The 26,080-nt window shown below is 44.9% G+C and overlaps 1 protein-coding gene across 2 annotated transcripts in view; it reads left to right on the top strand.

Moving 5' to 3' along the window:
- The first annotated feature begins 9,949 nt into the window (after positions 1-9,949).
- The window catches only part of SLC38A1 (solute carrier family 38 member 1), a 41,186-nt gene continuing 25,055 nt past the window's right edge, over positions 9,950-26,080 (top strand). For both annotated transcript variants that reach the window (XR_009745950.1, XM_061467798.1), the window contains exons 1-2: positions 9,950-10,506; positions 19,079-19,291. Coding sequence is in view for 1 of the 2 variants with exons in the window: in XM_061467798.1 (XP_061323782.1) it covers positions 19,173-19,291 (119 nt within the window). In the remaining variant the exon portion in view is untranslated. The remainder of the gene's footprint in view (positions 10,507-19,078; positions 19,292-26,080) is intronic.

Genomic DNA, 26,080 nt, shown 5'->3' with positions numbered 1-26,080 from the left:
AAATCATCATCTGTAGATTACGATCTTTTACAGATGCATCTACAACCTGCACCAGGTAGCATTGCAGTAAACATGAATATTTCAGAACACATTTACAAAATGCACTTACTCCTTCCTTTTAAAATGGCATTAGGCCACAATGGCAATGCTAAAATGCTAAAAACATATCGGGTCAAGCAGCTTCACATACACTAGTCCTAACAATATTTCCAATGCATCTTCAGTACCTGAATGCACAAAATTTGCAGGATAAGGCTATGATTTGCTGCCAAGGCAAGGCTTTAGGAAGACAGCATTTTCTAATGGCCATTTTGGAGTAAGAACACTCTAGCAAACTACAGGCAAGTTCATGAGTCAGTTACAAGTTCTAAATCCATTTGCAGGATTATTTATTATTTATTGTAACAGTAATATTGTGTAGACATCTACCAATATATAATATGCACGATATGTATCTCTAAATTTTAGCTGTAAAATAGAAATATATACAAATATATATATTACATATTATATCTAAATATATATAATTATACATTATTATATTGTTATATTATGTAGTAGTATTATTATATTATATATTGTAATATATCTAAATATATGTAAAAACCAACAAGGTGCTTGGTGACAGCCAGCATGGCTTCACTAAGGGCAAATCCTGCCTGACCAAGCTGGTGGACTTCTATGATGAGTCTATGGAGCTGATGGACAGGGGTAGAGCAGTTGATGTCATCTACCTGGACTTGCGCAAAGCATTCGACACTGTCCCACACGACATCCTTGTCTCTAAATTGGAGCGACATCAATTTGATGGATGGACCACTCGGTGGATAAAGAACTGGCTGGATGGCCGCACACAAAGAGTTGTGGTCAATGGCTCAATGTCCGGCTGGAGACCAGTAATGAGTGGTGTCCCTCAGGGATAGGTGTTGGGACCGGTCTTGTTCAAAATATTTGTCACTGACATGGACAGCGGGATTGAGTGCACTCTCAGCAAGTTTGCCGATGACACCGAGCTGTGTGGTTCGGTTGATACGCTGGAGGGAAGGAATGCCATCCAGAGGGACCTCGACACGCTCGTGAGGTGGGCTGATGCCAACCTCATGAAGTTTAACCATGCCAAGTGCAAGGTCCTGCCACTGGGTGGGAGCAATCCCAGGCACAGCTACAGGTTGGGCAGAGAAGAGATTCAGAGCAGCCCTGCAGAGAAGGACTTGGGGGTGTTGGTCAATGAGAAAATGAACATGAGCCGGCAGTGTGCGCTTGCAGCCCAGAAAGCCAACCGTATCCTGGGCTGCATCAAAAGGAGCGTGACCAGCAGGTCGAAGGAGGTGATCCTGCCCCTCTACTCTGCTCTTGTGAGACCTCACCTGGAGTATTGTGTGCAGTTCTGGTGTCCTCAACATAAAAAGGACATGGAACTGTTGGAACAAGTCCAGAGGAGGGCCACGAGGATGATCAGGGGACTGGAGCACCTCCTGTATGAAGACAGGCTGAGAAAGTTGGGGCTGTTCAGCCTGGAGAAGAGAAGGCTGCATGGAGACCTCATAGCAGCCTTCCAGTATCTGAAGGGGGCCTATAGGGATGCTGGGGAGGGACTCTTCATTAGAGACTGTAGTGATGGGACAAGGGGTAGTGGGTTAAAACTTAAACAGGGCAAGTTTAGATTGGATATAAGGAGGAAGTTCTTTACTGTAAGGGTGGTGAGGCACTGGAATGGGTTGCCCAGGGCAGTTGTGAATGCTCCATCCCTGGCAGTGTTCAAGGCTGCTTTGGACAAAGCCTTGGGTGATATGGTTTAGTGGGGTTGGGTATGGCAGGGGGGTTGGAACTAGATGATCTTAAGGTCTTTTACAACCCTAACTATTCTATGATTCTATGATCTTCTGCCTTCTGGTTACCCAGAGATTTATACACCAGGTCTACTGGTAAAATATGTGTTGCATTCCGGTCTTGTAAGAATTTCTTCCACTATCCCTTGCTTCAGAATAATTTCTTTTAAACCAACCTTTAGACTTTTACATGGGTCTTAGAAATTTTAATATACTTTTCCTCTGGCACAGTTTTGTTAAAATGTTACCTGTTTTCTTCATCTTCTGACTAAGCAGCGTGAAACAGATGGAAAAACAGGAGATACTTGTAGATGAGAGCAAGCAGTGGGAATTAAAACTACCAAATCCCTTTTCCGGTGTAAGGGACTGTATCAGTGTTTGATTTGTACATGTTCCACTGATAATCATTATCTTGTTTGCTGTAAGAATGTACACAGTTAGTTGTATGCATTGCTAAATGAACAGCATCTCCTGCTAACCTCTATCACAAGGGGCTGTAGGACAAAGCAGGTGTTACTCACTTGGATGTTCTACTTCTGGTCACACAAGCATATAGGGAATGCTATAGGGATGTAAGCTCAGGCAGGAGAGTGCTGTAATGCCCTCTGCAACCCATTTTAGGTGAGCAAACGTACAGCTGCTGCAAGACAATAAAACAGATGCTGTTAGGGAGCAGGTTCAGCTTTCCATCTCCAAAGATGTCAGGAGCTGGCATGAAGGCAGGCCTACCTCCATAGAGGCATACATTCATAATTAAGGCAGACCCATAAAGTCTTTTAAGACATCTTTTCTCTTCCAATACTGTGCTCATATCACTTATATGACCACACAGAACTTTCTGGTTATTGCACAAAGAGAGGGCAGCTGCTCTGGAAAAGAAAACTTGCAGGTGCTGTATCCAACTGGAGGCTGGGTCTTGTTTTGTACTCAAAATCTGTAGTACTACAGCCTGCATGGAAGAATCTCCCATCCTAAAGGGATGCAACAAAAGGTCTTTGCTTGTAGTATCTCCCCAAGGACATTAAAGGAAAGGACAGATTTGAACTAACTAGTCTTGTTTCACCATCTGATGGGAATCCCAAACAAATAATGTATTCTCTGATATTTCCTCCAAGTTTGCAATCTGCAATGGGACTAATAATACCCCTTGTAGCAAAATACTGGGAGATTCTGAGGTGAAAAACACTGTGTAAGTTCAAAGTACTTATACAATCAGTAATTCTATACTATGATAGACTCCTTACTTCAATCAAGTGCACGTTAAAAAATAATTATGTTCTCTAAAGATAATTTCCCAGAGACTATCCTTGAAATCAGAGGATTCAGATACAGAGTACTTAACTAGATTGCAGGAATGCATGCCATTTCTAGTCCCGTAATTAGGCAACAGAGCAGATATAATCGCTTCATCACTGTAATGACAGCTGCTATATGAAGCCCAAAAGCATAGAAAGAAATAGGTTACTGCACTGGTACCTCAGAATACTTTCAAGCATGACTGCTGGTAGAGCTGTATACTTTGACTTTTTTGTCTGCTATTTAGATTTTTCCCTTATTTGCAGCTTGAGCTCAATAACATGTCAAGGAGGTGTGACTGCTGCTGGCCAGACCCGTGTTGGGAGGGGAAAGCAGCCACACCAGCAGTGCTGGAGACTTCCTTGTCTCAAGCAGAATGGGAAGCTTTGCTGTATTTATAACATGAGGTTCCAGTTAGCTTAATTTTATCAGTTGAATGGTTTTTCTACAGAACTTGACTCCTCCATAAACACATTATTAAATGCATGCACATTTAATAACCACGGAACATGCAGGCACAGAGCATGGCTTTGGCCTACAGCACTGTCACAGTCTCTAGGGAAGGACTTCCACAGAATACACAATACCCACAGCCTTGTAAATTATGGATTAAATTTTGCTTTCGCTGATTTAATTTAGGTTTAATGAAAACGGAATTTGTTTGCATTTGAAAGAATGGCAAAAGCTAATGTAAATACCAGAGGAACAATGGGATGGGTACCGGGCCCCACGTGAGGCACCTGCCCAGCCTTACAGATCTGTTAACAACCTCAGCTTTTAAATAAGCTTGTATTTCTGCTGTATTTCAGCCATGCTTCCCGACGTGCCCTTGGGCATGCCAAGAGCTTTACTTTGGTTTATTCTGTCAAAAAATATTAACCATCAAGATGTCCTTAAAGGAATTCATTTTAACCCATGAGTTAGGCTCTTGAGTATGAACTTCTTGTGTACAAAGCTAACCTTTACCGGTTGGTTGTTTCCTGTGGTGACTTACAGAGTTCATTATTTTACCACCGTCCTGACAAGCTTGTGCCAACTTATTAGATGTGAGTTGTCAAAACTAAGGATCCACTCATTTTTTAGAATTCACCCATTTCATGATGTTTCATAGAATCATGGAATAGTTAGGGTTGGAAAGGACCTTAAGATCATCTAGTTCCAAGCCCCCTGCCATGGGCAGGGACACCTCACACTAAACCATGTCACCCAAGGCTCTGTCCAACCTGGCCTTGAACACCGCCAGGGATGGAGGATTCACAACTGCCCTGGGCAACCCATTCCAGTGCCTCACCACCCTTACAGTAAAGAACTTCTTCCTTATATTCAATCTAAACTTCCCCTGTTTAAGTTTTAACCCACTACCCCTTGTCCTGTCACTGCAGTCCCTAATGAAGAGTCCCTCCCCAGCATCCTTATAGGTCCCCTTCACGATTCCACTTTTCCTCCAGGATACATTATTGTTGGATTACAATAAGGTCAGTATGTGTAACCTGGATACTTGCAGGTTAGCGTCTAATTTCATATACAGTCAGGTGAATGAGCACATTGATTTTTAGAGGTACTGAGTTTCCTCATCTCCCGTGGATTTAAGCAGCAATGAGAGATGCTCATCTCAACTTTGAATGCTTCTAATTAATGATATAGACTTAGATATATAATATCTGGAACCCAAACTGTGAATTAAGCTTTCATATTATTTTCTTTTATATATGTATCTTTCAATCTATCCGTTTTAACAGAGGAGAATTCAATTACTGGGCTCTGCACTAGCAGGCCAGTCCAGGATCAAATAAATTATCTTCAGTATAATTCAATTCAGAAAACTTATCAATTATTTCATGTTCCTAGACACTTCCCATCTTCCATAGCTATACCTTCTGCTGGGAGTAGGAGTTGCAAGTTGCCAGGACAATTTCTGGCAACCCAACATAACAGGTACTATCCTTCAAAACGCTGAGCAAGCCTCTAAAGTTACTCTATACAAATGGAATAGCGAAAGAATATCCTTTTCTGGGGAGAAGAAGAGAGGATCTTCTCTGTGTTGCAACACAACTCTGCACCATGGTTATGACAAAGTCTGAATTTACTCATTTCAGAAAGATTAAAGTTTTATGATCTCCTCAGACCACATAAATTAATCTATAACACTATAAACTGATGGCAACAGCAACGCCTTAGAAGCAATTAAACAAAAGAGCACTTTGTTACACATACTTCTAAAGTGTGTTAAATGAAGCTTTTACAATCACTACAGGCATCTATCATACTTGCAAATCATCTTGTTTTAGTCACTGCTATTTCCTTAGCCTCATGCAAGAAGTCTGAAACCTTTGTATTGCAGTAAAACAGTTGTTCTGACTGAAGAAAAGGGTTAGAGCAGATGATCAGAAGGTAAGGAGAAAGGGCACAACTACCTGGTTCATTGCATGAATTCTGAATGTAAAAGAGGAAGAGCAGAGGAGAACTCCTCCTAGTAAACCAGTATTAGTTATCGTAGTTGTGCACCCCTTTTTGGCCAGGAAACTAACATCTCATGATCACAGAGTCACAGACATGCACACAGGATTTCACAGCCCTCAAGAACCGATTGTCTCAACATGCAGAGTTGGAGGCGGCCGAACACGTTTAAACACAGTTACTGCTATCAGCGTTCACGAAATCTGTGACAAGTGTGGGCAGTTCTATTCAGAGTACCGTGCAAGACCAGTCATGTACACATCATACATTACGCGTCGTACTCAGTGATGTTTCTTCTTGCTCAGCTGCTAGGCAAAATATCCTTAGCTAGTGTCACAGAATGAACGTCAGGACTCTGCTAGCAGCAGCAGCAGGCTTTTAACATGGCAGTAGATTTCCAATAAGCCTTTATTATTGTCTGATAGCAAATGCTGGCATGGCAGGGTAGAGAAACCACAGATACTTGTTGAAATCTTTATTTCCAAGAAGAAAGTTGCAGTGGGCATTGCAATAGCTCATTGCACCACCCTGGAAGAGTCCATCCACCTCTGTGGGGCCCATGGTATGTTTGGGTTTGAACCACCCTCAGCCCAAGTAGGCACCAGCACTGTCTTCCTGCTTGCAAAACCAGTGCAATACTTCTTGAGCCCCCAGTCTCTGAGAAGCCTTGGTGGGAAGAGAAACTCGCTGCCTGCTTCCTAAAAAAGGGCCGGTACTGCCCCCTCCTGTGAGCACTCCCATAGGTTAGGCACTGCCTCATCAACACTAAGCTACCGGGCCCTATGCAGCAAAGGGACACAAAGTCTTCTTTGAAAAAAAACAAACCAGGATAAAAATAACAGCCCCAAAGTCTATGTGCATTTGTCCTGGCATTGTAGTTCAACTAGGACAAGATTTAGATGTAGTACTGAGGTGCAAAAATAGCCATTGCCTACACCCAGTGCTTTCTCATCACTCTTGGCCATTCTTGAAGGGCTGTCAGAGACTTCAAAGACGCTCAAGGTCACTCTCTGGCAGCAAGAATCTTCTTTGCAGAACACAGGTTTTTTCTCCTTCAGCTGGCTTTCCGCTCCTGCTCTCTTTTATTCTCCTCTCTTCACACAAGCACTAACACGTAAGTTCAAACATGCCAGTGACGGATGTACTAAAATAGAGGTGAAGAGAACTCTGAGCACCTCCAGCTCCTCCTGTCAGGCTTGTCACGTCAGCCATGAATCCCCCCACCACAGGCACAGCTACCTCTGACTGCAGAGACTGCTTTCCCCTGGGCGGTAGCCACATATTTGCCCAAGGGTAAAATATTTGAGTGAGTAATCATCCAAATTTAATGACCCTGTCATCAGCTTCGTGCCAGGTGCAAGACTTGTGCTTGGAATCTCTCATAGGCTTCACTGAGATTTGGAAGCAAAAGACAACAGTCAAGCCAACCAAGCCCCACTTCCAATAAAGTGCCCCCCAAACCAAACAGCATTCAGAAACTATGCACGCAGGAGCTTGCCAAATGCTCACGCACGTGATAATTTAGTCAAACAAAGAAGTATTTGGTATCTTTTTGATCGAAGCTCACTTTTATTATGTAGGTACATTTTTTTGTTGCATACCCACAGTTTCCATCAGACAGTGTAAGTTAGTCAATAAACGTAACATTTTGAAAGGCAGCTGAGAAGAGAATTTTACAGACGCTGGAAGAACATTGCACTTCAGAGTGTAGTTCTGAAAATGAATGTGGCTGTGGACACATTTTCGGCAGCTGGAATGTAAGCTAAAGAACATTTGGAAGTTGCAAGTCTGAACAAAAGAAGGATGGGAACGGTGTTACCACAAACAGAGAAAGGCACAGGGCTGTTTCAGAGGAAAGAGGATCCATTTTGACTAGATAAAACTGCATTGAAAGGCATCCAAGAAGAGAACTCGCCAGTTCTAGATAGACAAGAGGAAGAAAATTAATGGATCTGAAATGCAAAAGCAAATTCCTGATTCTTTGCTATATCTGAAACTAGATAAAGGAATGAGATTGTAAGTGAAAAGGATAAAGAGTAAGGCCTAGGAGGAGTAAATAAGGTAAACTTACAAGAAATCATAAAAACTAGAAGATGCTGGCCACAAGCATTCAAGGTTTCACAGCATAACACGGCAAACAGAACCAACAGTGCTAAAAAATCAGACAGATACTGAGACAGACAGTGGAGAAAGCTGAAACACTGAAAGTGCAAACTAAAACATTTGTGAGAGGTGCTATTCTTTTTGTGGAGCTGTGTTAACATATGCTAATTTATTCATTTTTTTCCCCAAAATTCTATAAAAATAATTACCTTGGTTTTAAGAATGTGCATGACAAGGTCAGAATAAAATTATCTGTACGGCAGGAAAGGCCTGTCTTTGAAGACGTAAAATGAATGGTTGCAACAGAATGTGTTGAATGAATGACCATTAACTGTCAGTCAGCCTGACATGTTTTGTCTTAAAGACACAAAATAGTTTCTATTCATTCCCTACAACAGTATCATCTGACCACATGCACTATGTAACACACTTTATTTAGTGATTTGGGGGAAGGTTGATCGTCAGTTTAACAGAAATCACAGAATCATAGAATAGTTAGGGTTGGAAAGGACCTTAAGATCATCTAGTTCCAACCCCCCTGCCATGGGCAGGGACACCTCACACTAAACCATATCACCCCAGGCTCTGTCCAACCTGGCCTTGAACACCACCAGGGATGGAGCATTCACAACTGCCCTGGGCAACCCATTCCAGTGCCTCACCACCCTTACAGTAAAGAACTTCTTCCTTATATCCAATCCAAATTTCCCCTGTTTAAAACCCATTACCCCTTGTCCTATCACTACAGTCCCTAATGAAGAGTCCCTCTCCAGCATCCCTATAGGCCCCCTTCAGATACTGGAAGGCTGCTATGAGGTCTCCATGCAGCCTTCTCTTCTCCAGGCTGAACAGCCCCAACTTTCTCAGCCTATCTTCATACGGGAGGTGCTCCAGTCCCCTGATCATCCTTGTGGCCCTCCTCTGGACTTGTTCCAACAGTTCCATGTCCTTTTTATGTTGAGGACACCAGAACTGCACACAATACTCCAGGTGAGGTCTCACAAGAGCAGAGGGGCAGGATCACCTCCTTCAGCCTGCTGGTCACGCTCCTTTTGATGCAGCCCAGGATACGGTTGGCTTTCTGGGCTGCGAGCGCACACTGAAGCCGGCTCATGTTCATTTTCTCATCAACCAGCACCCCCTGGGACTGCTCTGACCGAGGTGCAGGACCTTGCACCTAGCCTTGCTGAACTTCATAAGGTTGGCATTGGCCTACCTCACAAGCATTTCAAGTCCCTCTGGATGGCATCCCTTCCCTACAGCATGTCGACTGTACCACACAGCTTGGCATCATCAGCAAACTCACTGAGTGCACATTCCCTCTCACAGATATGTCTAACCGAGTAGAAGTGAATTGCAAATATTTGTTTTTCTGCTTTGGGGTATGATGCCTTGCACATGGGGCTGGATGGGGAGTCAAGCTCCTGACTTGGAATCCAACCCCACATCCTGTGTCCATCTGAAATGTCTGTGGGGCTGCACATGAGGCTCTGCAAGGTTTATTCACAGGAGGAAGTATTGAAAGAGAAGCCCTTGGCTTAATGATCTTGGGCAGCTAGCTCTTTCCATGGCTTCACTCTCATACTGGGATGATATGGCTCTCATCCTAGCAGGGTGTGAGGATGCAATTAAATTACTGTTTGCACAGTGCTTCACGTTAGAACAACCCTAGTGAAAAGGAAAAGGTGGTACAAGCACCAAAACAGGAATCTTGTGCATGCAAAGATGGTAATTTGAAAACCACAGCTCTACATCTGTGTCATCTGCTTGTTTGGCCTGACATTTAGGAGATCCAGTAGAGGAACTTAGAGAGCAAACACCTGAAGAAGCTGGTGGCAGAGTTACTATGAGAGCTTCCCAGCAGCCATTCCCACTCAGTGGATGGCCAGGCAAACTGCCACCAGGCCTGCACACTCCAGCATCCTCACTCTTGTCATACCCCATGCTAGTTGTGCATTGTGCGGGGTGGAACCAAGGACTGCGGTCTCCAATTGTCAGCTGCAATGCCGTCTTGCTTCTGGTTTGCTCTTTATTAAGAGCTGGGGTCTTTTCCAAGCCAATAAGCTCATACAATGCTTTCTAGAGATCAGCATGGAAACAACAAGCTGCAGCAAACCACCTGTGCATCGAACTGCCCTTTGCATCTGAAAAGCGTGTCTTGCCCCAGCTGGAAACGCTGCGACCTCCGGCACGAACGGCAGCATTTTCAGCATATACATTCTGAATGACGAAACAGGAAATTGGGTAACATGATGATGCCAGACTTTCCGTGGCCATTTCGGGGGAAACGTCACCAAAATGCGGCCCGTCTGCCAGGATGGGTTCTCCCATGGGCAAGCGGTAGCATAAAGAGGGACAGAAAAAACGGTGGGTTTGTTGTAAAACGAGTAAACCCCTGGTTGCGATAAAAGGTGCTGAACCGGGCAGAGACGGGAGCCGGGGGTCCCCTGCCCGGGCCACGTCCTTCCGGGCGCCCGTACGGAGGCGGCTCCGTGGCCCTCTGCGCCCCGGGGGGCACCGGGCGGCCTCAGCCCCAGCCGCGGCCCCGCCACGGCGGCGCGCCCCGCATGCTCCCGCCTGCCCGCCTGCCCACCTCCACATGCACACACCCGCGGCGGGAGGAGGAGCCGCATCCTCCTCGCTGTCTCCGTTTCGCCAGTTTAATTCCCCCTCGTCCTCGCCCCTTTTTCTTTAATTTTTATCTATATTTCCTTTTATTTCACTTTATTCTTACCATTGAAATTATTTGCCGGGCTCTCCGGCCGGCTCCTCCCGAGAGGGTGGATTATTCCTCGGGGGATCCCCGCTGCTCCAGAGGAAGGTAAGAAGCAGCTGATGCAATCGTAGGGGGGAAACGGTGCCGCGGCTCCCCGCGCAGCCTTTGTCTGCGCGCCGCGGCCGCGCAGCGCCGACCGAGCTCGCCGCGACCGCGCTTTGTCTCCGCCGTGTGCGCAGTTTCGTGTGTCCACCGGCCCCCTAAAACGTGCTTCCGAGCCCCCGGGCGCTGCCTATTTCAGACCTAAAAATGCGCGCAGCGGGACGGGGAAGGGACGGGACCGGACGGGACGGGGAGCGCAGCGGCAGCGCTGCGGCGGGGCGGGAGCGGGCGGTGGGACGGCGCCGGCCATGCGGCATCTCGCCGCGGCGGAGGATTTGGGGGCCCGCCGGGATGCTGCCGTAGCCAGCCGCTGCGGCTGGAAAACCCAACGGCAAAGCCCAAACCACGGCACCCGGCAGCTGCGGGCTTTCGGTGGCAGCGCCGAAATACCCTGATAGTAATAAACGCGGTGCAAGCGCCGGGCCGCGTGTGCCGCAGCCTCTGCAAGATGTGCGGCCGCGGGCGCAGCCCTGGCTCGCTGGGAAACGGTCCTGCCTCCCGCGGCAATCGAGCGCTGCCATAGGGACAGGGGAAGTTCTACGGTATTCAGAAAATGCAGGCTGGGCCCACGGCGCGCAGGCGTGTGTGTGTGTGTGTCCGTCTGTCTGTCCGTCTGTCTGTCTGTCTGTCTCGTGTGTCTGCGTGTGTGTGCGTTTGCCCGTAAACGCATAGTAGCAGCTGAACCGCCCGGTTTTGGTGAGCCGAAGGCGAGAACAAAAAGGCGCAGGTTCGGGTGCCTGGGGAGGCATTCGCTCACGTGTACATGCGCCCAGCTTGCTCTCTGGCCGAGGGCTTGTCCCGCTGTTTTGCAGAGTTTGTAGTACAACCTGTAGCAAGGATGTACGTCCTTGTGAGAGGAGGACATGTGTAAACCCGTGCTTTGTTGACGTGACATTGGGAGGACCCAAATAAACCCCGTGTTTGGCAGCTGGTTTTGTGGAAGGCAAAGCTACTGTCTGTTTGAGCCTGCACACGCATGTCCTTCAGCTATTCATGGACTGCTTTGAGGCATTTCTGCTAACCTCTGTTCCTAATGGTAGTAACCTGTGCTTTGTGGTGCTTCATTCACTGTTAGGTTTGTTTGGGTTTTACATGTGCTTGAAAGGCAAAATAACGCAGAGCAGCTGTTCTTCTAAAAGTAAAGTATTAGAAAAAGATCCCTGTTGATAGAGAAAATACGTTCTGGAAAGGAAATGAAAAAAGACATTCTGAGTCTAAGTGTCTTAAATCAGAAGTAAAAACAGCTACAGGGGGAGAAAGAAAGCATCCTTCCATCTAACTTACTTCACTTGCCACCAAAGCACCAACTTTGTTTAAAAAGCCTGTAAAAGGAAATTCCATCTGTTGCTGAAGGACACAGAGTATCAATGGTCAGAGCCCCCCTGAATTTGTGCTGAAATCCACTGGCAAAACCTGTTTGAAAAGTGGGAATTGCCATATTGCTGGTGAGCAGAGGCCTTCTTCCACGGCTCAGTGGAAATTCACTGACAAAAATGGGATCTGCTTCACTGTTGTGCAGAATGACTCTTATTTGACTTTGCCTTTTTGGAAGGCTTTTTTTCTCTTTGAGAGGCACCATAGGGAGAGCACTTCACTGAAGCACGCTGCAGCATGCTCTGCCTTGTCACTTCAGACTCTTTGTGCTGTGGTTGGACCAATGGGGCTCTCTGGCCCAGGTGAAGACAGGAGACATGTTGGCAGTGAGCACCATGCTCCACATACCCCTGTGCAGAGGATTATGCTCCAAGTTGTTCGAGGCTTTCTGCAGGATGCTGTAGAACATGGAGGATCCATTGTCCTTCGTATCCAAACCCTGCTTTTTACAAGGGTTTTAAAGGATGGAAGGGGAGTCAGGGTTCTCTCAGCTGCTCTGCTTGCAGGATGCTCATCCTGGGTCTCTGTTTTACATTTTCTTGGTGTTTTCTGGTTTTGGGGTTTGTTCTTTACCAGGGGAAGAGTGGTGACTGAGCAGAACTAGGACCATCCTTCCTCTCGTGCTCTCCCCCATCTTCTTCTCAGCTTGCCTATTCCTGTAGAAACATGCTTAGCGCATAGTCTAACAATAACAACTGCTTTAAAAGTGTGTATTATGAAGGCAGAAGAGATTTTGTGGGAATATTTAAATATTCTAAGCCAGAATTCCGTTTCCTTTCAGATAGGTATTTATTGTTGTGACCAGTCCAAGAAGTTTAAGCAGCAGATCTTGGGAAAAATGGCAGCTTTTTCCATGTTATAAGTGTTTCAGGGCCCTTTTGCAATTAACTCTCATAATACTTGTGTAATCTTATCAAGTAAATATCACTCTGAGTCTCTTAAGGTCAAGAAAACTGAAGCAAAGAAATTACTTGTAAACTGGGGCAGAAGAAGTGAGATACATATGAACTTGTGCAAAGGGTTCTTCCTCCTGTAGTACAAACTTTGTTTTAAATAAGGGTTTCAGAGCTGCTATTTAGCCCATACACATCTGGACAGTCTGTTCCATTGCTGTAACCTATAAGCCCGACTCATGGCACTTCCACTTTCTCTGGAAGACAAGAGTTCGTTCATTTGTGGCTCTGTATTCCGGAATCTCTTCAGCAAAACCAAGACTGTTGAGAGGATTTCACAGAGAAACATAATTAGGAAAAAATGTGACTATATTCTTGTGCCAAATGCCTTCCCTAAATTGACTGGGATGGGCTCAAAACAAAAATGTACTTAAAACCATTTTCCTTTATGGCTCATCTTTATGTGTTTTGCCTAAAGTAATGAATCACTGGGTGAATCAGGCTGGGATTTTATGGTTTCTTATTTGCCTGCCTTTGATCAGCTGAGTAGCCTGTCGAGACTTAATTTGGGACTGTCTTCCCTTTCTTTATGGCAGCATGGAAGGGCAGCGTGGATGGGGAGTAATGGGACAGAGCATTTTTCCTGTTGCAGCACAAGGTCACGCAGTACCTAGAGAAAGGTTGAGAATTTGTGCTCATGGCTTATTTTTCACAGCATCCTTTTCTAAGCTTCCTTCTCAAGACTTGTGCCACTTGGTTGTTTCCCCCCTTCCTTATCCCTTAACTGTTTCCATCCCATGGGAGCTATGTGTGAGGAGCCTGGAAATGAACAGTAATGGCTTGCAGCCACCAAGCACACAGCTGCAGCAGCTGGAAGGAAGGCTCACATTGCCAGCGGGCAGCATGGGTGCATGCCAGCACCTCGGTGGTTCCCCATGACCCCCTGGAGCCCACCGGTGGCCGTGGGGCCAGGGTGAATCCGCTTCCTTCCACCACTTCCTTCCACCATCAGTCGGCTGCAGCCTGCTGCAGAGGGACAGCACCGGGGAGCTGGAGGCAATGACATTTCAAACACTGCAGATGTTTGCTCAGGGGATGTGAGTCAGTCTTTAATTTCCAAGCTTTTTGTTATCTCAGTGGCTCTTCTCTAATCTCTCCATTTTGTCCTTCCTGTAGATGGGGAGTAAATCGGGAGGTTTACATTCCAGATGTCAGGTGTCACTAAATGCTGAACAAAAAGGAGGTAGTTGCATCCCTGCCTCCAACGTGATACTGTTACATATAAAGCCTGTTACTGCTTTTTATCATTTAAGTGAATAGCCTGTACACAGAGTTTCAGGCTCAGCGTTTCATTATTTATATCCATACTCTCTTACTGGCCATATTGCTCTTCTTTGGAAGAACTTTCAAAAGTATAAGCAAAGAAAGGCGTATCACACCTCAGGCTTTGCAGGAATAAAATCAGCTTGTGTGAAACTCAAGCGCTGGATTCTGATGACTCGTAACAGACCAGGAGGAATTCTTGGCAAAACTCCCTTGGAGATAAAGTTGAGTCATATTTCAACTTTTAAGCAAATTATCTTGAATTCCATAGTTAAAATTGCGTAGCGTGTCTTGGATATTTGCCATCCCCGTGACTGTTCGACTGCAGGAAGAACATAGTGAATGAAATGCCTGGTTAGTGTGCAAGGGCACATGACAGAAAACATACCCAGAGACAGGTGAGGTGGTGTCCAACCCAGTCACTTATCCAGGTGCCTCTCACATACTGGGTCAGCTTTTGGGCCGCCATGTGTCTTCGTATGGCACTTTTTTAACGATGTCATTTACAGGATATGGAAAAGGCTGGCCTGTGAATTAAGCCATCACCATTACCACCAGGAGTGATGATGTTACTATTAAAAACGCAACTTCTAGCAAAGTGTTTGCTGAGATTACACCTCTTCTGGGTACTGCCCAAAAGGGATTTGTGCTTGAGCCAGCAGAAAACATGAAGTTAGATTGTCTGTATTGCTATGTTTTCTTGAATACAAACTTTTTGAGCCCCTTAAACTGCTGGCATAGAATTTTAACAGTCCAGAAAACTGGAGTTGCAGAGATTTATTGGTTTTGTTGATGTTTCAGTCAGCAACAGAGAAAATTACCCCAGTTCTTGGAATGTGTTTTAATGGCTTGTGAAGGTCTCAGTGTCCTTGAGAAAACTAAACTCTTTTTATCTTCTTGTGTCATCTCACAGTCCTCCTCCTGAAGTCAGTGACCAGTTGTGATCTTTCCCATATTCCGTAAGAAGCACACAATGAATAAATTATCCATAATGGGTTTTACAAGACATGTCATGGGATGTTTAAAGCCAAGCTCCTAGGCCAGAGCAGTGCTTTTTTTACTAAACAGAGGGGCTGGATCAGCTACCAAACACAGACCTTTGGGGTTCCTTTAGAAGGATCACTAGCACTTTCCTGGTTTTCTGTCAGGGTGATCCCTGCTTCAGGAAGGAATGTTTGCCCATCCAAGTAGAAGTGTTTGAAATAAGAGCAAGATTCTTATTCATTTACTGTTTATGTGTCTGGAGGGAAAGGTTTGATGGCAGGTCTCTGGAAGTTTTCATTTTGGGAGGTTTAAAGCTGGGCAGAGTAGCAGGCACAGTGACTGGGAGTGATTGGGATTGTTGCAGTCACTCCTCAAATGATTATTTACTTCTTTTCAATGTGAATTAGGAATAAAGCTCAGCCTGGGAACTTTTGCCAACATAGCATTTTTATTTTCGTTTATTTCATGACATTTCTTGAATGAAAAGGCCTTAAAAGTGCAAGTATTACCTTGCTGCTTCCAATATAGCTCAGCAGCAGCATATGATGAATCTTTATTAGTTGAAGCAATTTTTTTTCCTTCCCACAGTATTAGCAGTGCTTACACTTGATATGGTGACTTCCTTAGCTCAGCTATCCCAGGGTGGAAGCTCCTTTTTGGGAGCAAGGCCAGGACAGATCGCCCTCTGGCAGCATCATGCTCCTCTGTAAAGGCCAGATGATGAGCTTGAAGTGGATACTTCACTTGTAGGGGATAAAGCTGGTTGACATGAACCTTACCCTTTTGGACCATGAATTTTATGTAGATGCTGAGATTTGTCTCACCCAGGAACTTCAAATTTAAAACAGGTAATTTGGTATGAAATTTGTGTAACCACCTGTATTCCACTGACTATGGAGGGGGCTTGGTGTGATCAGCCATGACAAAGGGTTTGCTGTCTGTATATCTAAGGTAAAGTTACCTTTGCAAAAATAAAAGAGATTTGCATAGTGGGTTTTTTCCAGGTATCACACTTCTATCACCCTTTCCCTCTGAATCTGCAAGCACTTCACAAACTGAGTGCTATTGTCACTGTTTCATCTTAATTTTACAGATAGAGGTGCTAAGGACAAGTTTATTATCTTTTGCCAAAGATTTGCAATGAGTTTGTGCCATGACAGTAAAAGTTTCAGTCCCAAGCCCCACCGCTCTCTCTGTTCACCCTCCTCATGTTTTGACACTGAGATCAGCTTCCAGATCACTGGAAATACAATGCATTATTTCACTCAATTTTTTTTTTGTTGATCCTGGGTTTTGGTTGGTGTTTTTTTAGTAAATCACTTAACCTGAGGCAGATTGAAAGATGTGTTCGCTTCAGGAGGAACTTGTCTGCCTGAAACCCAGAATTTGATGGAATGATTGCTGATGCTTCAGCTGGCACTGCTAGCACCAGCATTTCACTCTGTCTTACAGAATCATAGACTGGTTTGGATTGGAAGGGACCTTAAAGATCATGTAGTTCAAACCCCCTGCCAAGGGCAGGGTCGCCTTCCACTAGACCAGGTTGCTCAAACCCCTGTCCAACCTGGCCTTGAGCACTGCCAGGGATGGAGCAGCCGCAGCTTCTCTGGGTAACGTCTTCCAGTGTTCCACCATCCTCACAGTAATGAACTTCTTCCTAATATCTAATGTAAATCTACCCTCTTCAAGTATAAAGCCGCTCCCCTTGTCCTGTCACTACTTGCCCATGTAAAAAGTCTCCATTCAGTCAGTTTTCTGTGGGATCAGAGTTTGGGTTAAAACAGAAGAAGGTTGTCACTTTTGCACAGCAAAGATTCCTTGTGAACAAAGCAGCGAGCCGTTTTCCTGCCAGTCCGGCCTTGCAGCATTACAGCTTCAGAGGGGCAGAATGGCAGAGCAGGATCTGCACGTCAGTGAGCTGTGAAGTTTGCTCTCCAGCACGCTGTTTACCTCACAAGAGGGCTCATTTCAGCACTTGCTTTTGAAACACTTAATGGGGAATTTATTAAGCACAGGCAATGTCAGGGCAGTTCTGAAAACGCTCCTGGGGGGCCAGGGGGGAAGCTTCTCTGCTTGGATCTTAGACGACCCTTTCCTTGGGTGTTTAAATGCAGGGGGATACAGATCTCGGAGCAGAGATTGTTAAGGAATTGTTTATTTTAGGAACTCATGGTCACAAAAACCGTAAGGATTCAGCAGACTCAGTTCTTCCCACCTCAGCAGTCGCCATCTCCTGTGGCTTTATCCTTTTATAAGAAGATCGTGCTTCTCTTCCAAAATAGGTAGACTATTTTATCCCTGCAGCCTCTGGGAAGACTGTTCCAGAATGTCACTGCTAAGGCCACCCTCTGCTTGCCAGTCTGCTTTTATTTATCAGCGGCCTGGATCCTTTTTGTTTCTCTTGTGCTGACATTTTAATACCCGAGCAGTCGCTCCCCTGGTATCTGTAGTGGAAATCTCTTCCGTAGAGCAGCTGAAAAGGTCCCCGCTCACATCCCCCCAACACCATCCTCTCACCAGGCCAGACCAGCCCCTGTCTGCCGCTGTAACCACATGCTTACTTGCTCCTTCAGTAGAAAAGAGCAGGTCCTGCCATACTGTAAGCCTCGAGGCTAGCTTTTAAACCTGAAATTTGGCCACTTTGGGCTCTTGAGGAGACGTTAAGAGCGCATGTAAACTTTAAAACTGCATTTCTGAGACAGTGTTTGAGGGAAAAAACTGCTCATTTGCAAAGCCCTTTTCTGTGCAGTGGCGATGTGGTATAAACCAGAAGTATTGGGTCCCGTAAACTTCATTTGAAACAGGCAAGATAGCATAACTGAACAAGTGAGCTACTTCCCTTTGCCTTGACATAAGACCTGCAAGAGCTGGGGATGCTCCTGCTTCTCTGGTTCCATGTGAGCAGTCTGATGCGTTTGAGGTAGCCCTGAGAATTAAAAGATATTCCCAGATTAATCTGGCATCTGAGCGCTCACCACGTACCCCAGGGTGAATAGCTGTTTGGCAGTATTGCAGGAATTCATTCTCAACATGGGAACCGGGAGAGTTGTGGTGCAGAAGCTTGGTTGTGAATAACAGCCTGTTGCCTCAGCACCACGCCGGAGTTGTAGCTCAGCTGAGGGTGGTTGGGCTCTGGAAAATACTGGTTTTCAGTTGATTTGCATTGCTGATGAGGAAGTATGTCACCGTAGCAGGCTTGCCTGATCTCCCTTTGGTGGTGTTCCTGGTGATTTATGAAACACATCAATCAGAGGAGAGATCGCCTGATCTCCAGGTAATAACTGCTGGACACTAGATACACACACATTACTCTCTATTCCTGTGATACACGAGCTTAGGGATTTGGTTTGGTTTGGTCTGTTTCCACCCTTGTTCAGGATAAGCTTCACCATACGCAAAGCATCCTACACACATCCTCTTTACCAAAACCCTTAACATATTCAAATACCTGGAATACAGATATTAGTAGAACAGAGTACTGGGACAACTCTCTCGTTCTGTTCCATCCACTTAGAACAGCATGGACACAATATATTTGATATTTTTAAGTAAGAATGGAGAATATACAGAAGACAAATACCAAATACCGAAATGGGACTTAGACAATCAAATCGTTTTTATTCCTTAATTTGTAGGCGGTTGATCTTTTTTTTCTGAAACAAAGAGGACTCATTTGCTCATTAGTTTATAAATACAAGTACCCCCTTCAGCAGCAGGTTGTGGGACCATGTGAAATTGTAAGGTTAGTGAAGTTGATCTCATTGAGTATAAGTTACTACTGTTCCGCAATGCGTTTAGGTTATAAGCTGAAGTCCATCTAATGATAAAAATTGGTTGGTGAGGATGGTCCCTCTTGCCCAATTTTCACTGCCTTATTCTGGTAACACTGCCTGCTGTTGGTGGTATACATCTCGTGGGTTTTCTTCTTGTGTCTTATATAGGTTGTTGACGCTGTGGCTGCAGTTTACTCACCAGATACCAACCAAACACTAATATTTGGAGAAACACTTGGATCGGTACAGTTACTCACTCAGGATGCCTTTCAAAGCTGGATTAGAGCTGACTGAATTGCAGAACATGACTGTTCCCGAAGATGATAACATCAGCAACGATTCAAATGATTTCACAGAGGTGGAAAATGGCCAGATAAATAGGTGAGTATTTTTCCATGGACACTGCCTGTGCTAAGAAACACACTGTTTAAAAACAGCATTCTAATATATATGTCTTGAATTATTCATTACCAAGTCATGCTCTGTTTGAAGATGTAATTTGAATTTCATATGTGACATCTGTTGGGCATAGGCTGCAACAGCAGATAAAGCAAACAGAGTGGCAATTTATTCATCGTTTTGAATCTCTCAAATTAGTCTTAATAAAATGCACAAACATATAGTGTAGCAAAAAGCCAACATTTTGAAATGTCTGCTTGCACACAGCAAAGGACTGATAATAATTAGTATAATTAGACCCATGGCACAATCTGGGGCAAATCTCTTTTGTTGACCTTTGATCTCCGATATGACAGTTTTGACATGCCTGGCCACCTCCATGCATCCAAGCTCCTGTAGATTTTACAAGCTCCTGGCTGGCAGCACATGTAGTCCTGGTCCATGTTTGCAGTTTGGCAAGTTAAACTGGGCAGTGGCTGCCGCTCCCTGGGGCAGGGATGGCAAGAAGATGGTAAAACAGAGACTTGCACCTAACTCATGTCAAGTTTAAAAAACGCACCTATTTGTCAGTATTGGTGAAAATCACTAGGTTTGTTTAAATTACTGGGATGTTGACTTTTCCTATAAGCTGTACAGTCATTTCCAACAAGCAGCCTGTTCCACCCATGGGTCATTCTTCAGGCCTTTCCACCAGCCACCAGCAGGTGCTGAAGTGTCCTGTTTACAGCAGAGACCTGCTGGCAGACCCTGATTGGGTTTTGCAAGCCGTAAAATGAGAAGATGTTTTTCGATCGAACTTCCTATTCAGTTATTGCAAACCAAGGTGGAGCCTGTGCCTGCATGGGGACCCAGCCATGCCCAGCACTGGTGCTGCTGAGAAGCCTCTGCTGGCACATCCCCCTGCTCCTTTACTGCTGGGCTGCCACTGCCTGGCTTTATGGTCTTTAAAAATCTCTTCTTTGGCCTTTTGTTCCTTTTGGCAGCACCTCTTCTGGATAAACTCACTTTATGATGTAAGAACAAAGTTAAGAGCTGTTTTTTCCCAAGTGAGGGTAGAGTCATAGGACTCTTGTGGCCATACAGGTGGATAGGGAGCAGCAGTAAGCACCTGCTTATTCCTTATGTCCATACCATTCATGCAGCAAAACCAGTTGGCCATACCCTGGGACTGAGTGGGGGGCCCTGGCTGGTGACATGGGTGACCCCCCCAGCAAGAGGGTGCCAGCCTGTGTTCCCCATTGCCTGCTATGGGGAAGTGCTGAGGCGGCCGCCAGCCGTGTGGTGTGGCAGTGGGACCACAGCGCAGCTGCACTAGTGCAGATTAGAGCTGGTCAGGAATTTTCTGATGCAACTGCTTTGATGGAAAGTGCCAAAGTGAAACGCAAACCACTTCTATTAAAGAAAAAAATACCCTTCAACTTTGCCAAAACAAAACAGTTCCAGTACGAACCTGCTCGCTTCCCTGCTGGCTCACTTCACAAAGCGAGATGCTCAGGGGCTGACAGTGGTGAATTCTCTCCCTGGAGCCTGCCGAGGATTTATATCCTCGAGAGAAGGAGTGGCTGCAGCGGGCTGGCTGCACCTCGCCTCCCCAGCTTGTTGGCTGGTGCCACCAGTAACTGTTATGGGGAAAAACCCTGCTAACACTTCATGTCTCAGTGAATGTTTATGGAGGGTGGGGAGGGAGCGTGCCGTGTGTGCCTGATCCTCTGTGGTCACAATGAACTTTGTGGAGTTAGGGCGTAGTAAGCGTGGTAAGGTCTGCGTTGGGTCCACACTGCCTACAAAGGGAAGAAGAAAAGTGGGTGAGGAAAGGGTGTCAGAAACTCATAGGGAGAATTTCTGACTACTGCTGTGGCTATTAGGGCAGATGAACATATTCCAGAGTTTTCCGTTCCTTTCTGGGTAACTTTTTTCCTCTGCAGAGCATCATTTGGTTGTAGGATGTAGCCCATTAAGGTTGCCTGTTATCCCTCTGCCAGGGTGCTCACTGGGCAGCTACTTACTCCTGCATCCCGCGCATGAGTATTTTGCCCTATATACATTCTGGTGTCTCCATATTCCCCTCCATGTCTAAAACAAGAGTTTCAAGGCAGCTCACACTGACCACAGCTTTCAGCACAGCATCACATTGGCACTGAAGCAGCCCCATCAGCATTCCTTGAGTCTGAGCCACCCATGGCAACTGACCTGTGCAAGCACCTCCTCACCAGTATGGGTGATGAGCAGGCAGACAGACCCTGCTCTGTACTCCATGCCAAATGCATCCTGAAAGGGTGTGGTTATTCCCTTTCCATAACTACTTTAGCAAACACCTTATCTCCATGGAATAAGAGGTTAATGGATGTATGGAAGAACACATTTTGGCATATGGTGCAAGGTCTTGTGAAACTTCGAAGTCCATCACGATCCATGGGAATTTTTCCGTTGATTTCACTTGAGCTTTAGATTAGATCTGTAATTTTCAACCAACTTTTTGTGGTTGTTGTTTCGACCTGTTTGATTTTACACTCCCTATGCCATTTTAAACATCCTTTTTTTTTCTCACAGTGCATCATTTTTCAAGCTCAATATAGAGCAGATCTTTTGGAGAGGAAATATCAGGTAGAGGCTGATTTCAGGTCTGGTTGTAAATTCCAAATATTTCTTGATTTTGGAAAAGAAGTCTCTATATTTGTTTGGATTTACATCCTTTTCTGGGCCTAAATATGCAGTTATATATGCAGTTGTATGTAGGAAGGGGATGTAGATTGGAAGGGGCTATACTGGGGGGGGGGATGTTGGTTCTTTGTATGAAGATACTAATTTCTTCTGAGGATGTCAATAAAGAGACTTGCAACAAATCCGGGCACGGATTTGGTGACTTTTAACCATGTATCCTGGCTATAAAACTTTGCCATCTTTGCACATAACTGTAAACCAGCATTTAGATGACCTGCTCCTTATCCGTAACTATGCTGATGCCTTTCAGGAAGCTGATGGCTGAATGCCTGTCTTGGTTTATAGCTGCTAGTAAGTTTTCAGCCCTCCTTGTTCAGTTAACAAAGTTGTTAGACCAGATATGGTCCAGATTTCATGGTGTAAATCAGGCCAAGGCTTCTGCATTTCTTGTTCCTGCCTGCCCCGGAAATCTTTGCTGTTGCTCAGGTTAGCGCTCAGTTTAAGAAGCTGCCTAAGGGTGAAGTCCTGTCATCTTGGCAAAACTAGCTTTCCCTGACAAATGTTGAATGCATTGTCAAATATCACTTTAATTTAATTATCTTTAAACATATCTGAGATGGCTGAATGGCTTTTGGCTAACTCTGCTTTGCCAAAATGGTTAGCTTGGGGATATCCCTTTAATGAAACATTTCTCATTTAAGTCCTCTAATACATTAATCTTGGAAACCGTAGTTAAGCGTGCTCCTTTTAAAACCGCTTTATCGGTAAGACTAAGTTTCTGGTTTGCACTAAATCAAGGCAGGAGAAGAATTAGATGAAGAAATTCTTTCCAAGCCAACCATGGGGCTTCCTGCATCGCAAGGATGAGCTAGAGTGTTCTATTAATGTCTCCGAAAAGTTTTGTGTAAGTTGTTCATACTCAACTGTGATGTGGGAAAGCAGAAACATATAAGAACAGGTTATATCTTACAATGCTGATGAGTAAAGTGTGTGAAATGAAGACAACAAACAGCACAAATGGATTTCATGCTTGTCGGGGAGCCACAAGGCTTTGATGGCGCAGACAATCCTACTGTGCATTTCCACAGCACCTGTCACAGTGGCCTCTGGTCCTCGGGAAGGCCAGGAGAGGCTGGAGTAAACAGTCATTTCACTTCATTTGTGTCATATTTATAAAGATCAAATGTACAATGTTCTGTGACAGTGAATAGCTTGTTTCCTAAGCACATCTATTGAGCAGAGCAAATGCGTGTCATGGTTTAAGTAGAAATTCCAGTATTCCAACATGTGTTACTTTTCATATGCTATGGGGGAAAAAACCCACCCTGAAATGAAAAAAAAAAGTTTCTAAAAAAGCAAAATCTTGGGAGAAATTGTTTCAGATGAATCCATTGGATTACCTTTGCCCTGTTTTATTTAACTTCAGTAATACATTCTGTTTATGGAAAACTTAGTCTGTCATTCGCTGCATGTGTGCCACCTACCAAGCATAGTCCCGAGGCAACCTTCTTGTCCAGACTTGCAGGTTAAGTTGCCTGCAGTAGCAAATGCAGCACAGACTTCGGACCAGGCAGACCCCACATCGTGCACCTCTGCAGCACTGCAGTGAGCAAGCACCCTGGGGCTGGGAAACAAACCATGCAAAAGCTGGGTGCAATGCTATGTACCTCATGATTTGGGAGCAGAGTAGCCACATTCGTGTGTCTAACTTTGCTCTCCCATACGCATCACACAGCATAGGTAGAGAAAAATGTGCAGTGTGGCGTGGTAAATGTGGGGTGGATGGAGAGCCCCGCTTGGAATAGAGGATGAGATGCTGGACAACAAGACCAGTCTATTTTAATGTAGGACTAACACAGAAGAAGGTACTTTGGATCGATCTATCAAATCAAACTGGTTTCCTTAAAATCCCATCCAGAAGGTAAAAATGTGTTTGCTGGCCACAGAAGATACCAATTCTGTCTACTGGGTCAAAAGTCTTCTAATGGGAAGTCCCACAGTTGCTTTATATTCAGTCAGTATTACTCAATTGTCTTGTATCGTGTGTTAACAATAATTTTCATCAAACTTTAATACCAGGAGGCATTATATAATAATAGTATTTACAAATGTGTTATTTCTGTAATTATTAAGGGGGCTGGAGAGGGATGAGGAGAAGGGGGGGAAGGAGGCAGACAAGTTACGTCTCTCTGAAGTCTGACAAAATCTAAAATGACACATGGTCTCTGTAAATGACAGAAGAAGTCCACAGATGTTCCCAGCAGCCCTTACAAATCCAAAAGAGACAAAACTCTTCTCTGTGCTCCTGCCTGTACAAATTGCCTGCGGGGTGTTTCGAGAGAGTTGGAATGTCTGTTTCAAACCTTTCACACTCTGCTGCCCGCGTTCAAGAGATGGGCTTTAAACAGACATGAAATAGGAAAGCACATGCTCTGAATCAGGTTGAGATTTTATTCTGTGAGGATGAAATACCTACACAGTGAGCTTTGGAAAGTTAATTTTGGATCAGTGTTAGAAGTGGTTGGTTTTCACTTCTTAAAACCCTGGGGGAGGTTCAGCCATCTATTCCAACTGTGTTAGGGCTGGTAAATGTGGCACAGTGTCTACATTTTGTAGCAAATTAGTTGCTGAATTTAGTGGTTTAAAAAATACAGGGGAATCCTGTAGTTGTTTTTATTGCTATGAAGGAAGTCAAAGCAGACCAGTGGCCAGGAGTCAAAGTTGCAACCAACCCATCAGAGATAGTCCATACATTTTGCCACCTGTGCCTGGATTTAAGGGATAAACTCAAAATGCATGTGGAGTATACAAAATGGTGAAGACACAGAGCCCAGTGTGTCAGCTGTGGAAGCTAAGTCAGCAGCATTACAACTGCAGCATACACTTGGAAGCTGTGCTAGTATTCATCACTAGTAACTAGGTCACAGCTGGGGTAGTAGGGAAGCTTGGTAGAGCTCTCTCTGTATGAGTTTGCAGTTACATTACGAGGCTGAATACTGCTGGATGTACTCAGTGATGCAGAGTCTTGAGTCACAGTTTGAACTGTTCACCCCTGGCCAGTAGATATTCCCAGCGGAGGGAAAGGACCAGTGGAGCTGCTCTTTGTGTTCAGCGTATTGTTTGTCTGTTTTAATTTAAGAGCCACCTCAATTCACCTACAGCAAGAAAGGTCTCCGACACTTGGTGACAGCCCCTGGTTAGGTATGAAACATGTACAATGGCTGACGCATTAGCCAGTGCAGCCTAAAACCATCTGTGGATTAGCAAAGATGCCAGGGACTTAATTGTACATAAACATTCAAAAGATGAAAAGCTGAAAGAATGCTTTATACAAACTAAAATATTTGCTGAGAAAAGATCTGTGAGAAAGTAACAGCTCATCCAAACCAGTATTATCATAAATCCCAAAGATACCAACAGAGTCGCAGGAGGCAAATCTTGTTCTGGTGACGGTAAGTCCCTGATTGTGGATAAATCAAGGACACAGGACAAGAAAAGGGTGCAGAGAAAAAAAAACCCTGCTTATTCCATGTTTCCATCACAGAAGTGTATCGTTTTGCAGTATAGTGAATTCAATCAAGTAGCCCTGAGCTGGGCACCGGCAGAGCACATTGCCTGGTTCAGGATGGTCCAGGCAGTGCTGGCTGCGTGCGGCACCTCTTCCTCTTAACTCCAGCCACACTGACCCTGCGGTGGCAATTCAGGTATTCGCAGGGTGCTGCAGTGCCACCCAATACAGAGGGAACATTTAGGGTCTGTCAGGGATCCTTGGCAGCATGATGATAGCACTAAATGGTAGTTACAAATAAAGCTTTATTTCCTCAGGATATTATGATTTCTGTAGCTCAGAAATTATTATTAGAATGGCACAGGATTCTACAAGCAGAATCAATTAACTTAAATGGTTTCTAATCACCTGGATTCTATGCAGATCAGATCAAATCTTAATACATGGTTTGCTGTATCACTGTAACAACCATAACCTGGACTTGTAAAACGTACAGAAGGATACAAGTCACTCCCTCAGTCCTCTGAATAGCCAGAGGACGGTGGTGGTGTACCTGACCACTGCGGGTCCTGGGTGTCACTGCCCAGCAGCAGTTCCCATCC

The sequence above is a fragment of the Pezoporus flaviventris genome, unplaced genomic scaffold (genome assembly GCF_033815535.1).
Source record: "Pezoporus flaviventris isolate CSIRO_AGI_PZ_B2104156 unplaced genomic scaffold, CSIRO_AGI_Pfla_v1 ptg000045l, whole genome shotgun sequence".
NCBI lineage: Eukaryota > Metazoa > Chordata > Aves > Psittaciformes > Psittacidae > Pezoporus > Pezoporus flaviventris.
Note: the sequence above shows the minus strand (reverse complement) of the source record. Positions and strands in the feature narration are given on the sequence as shown.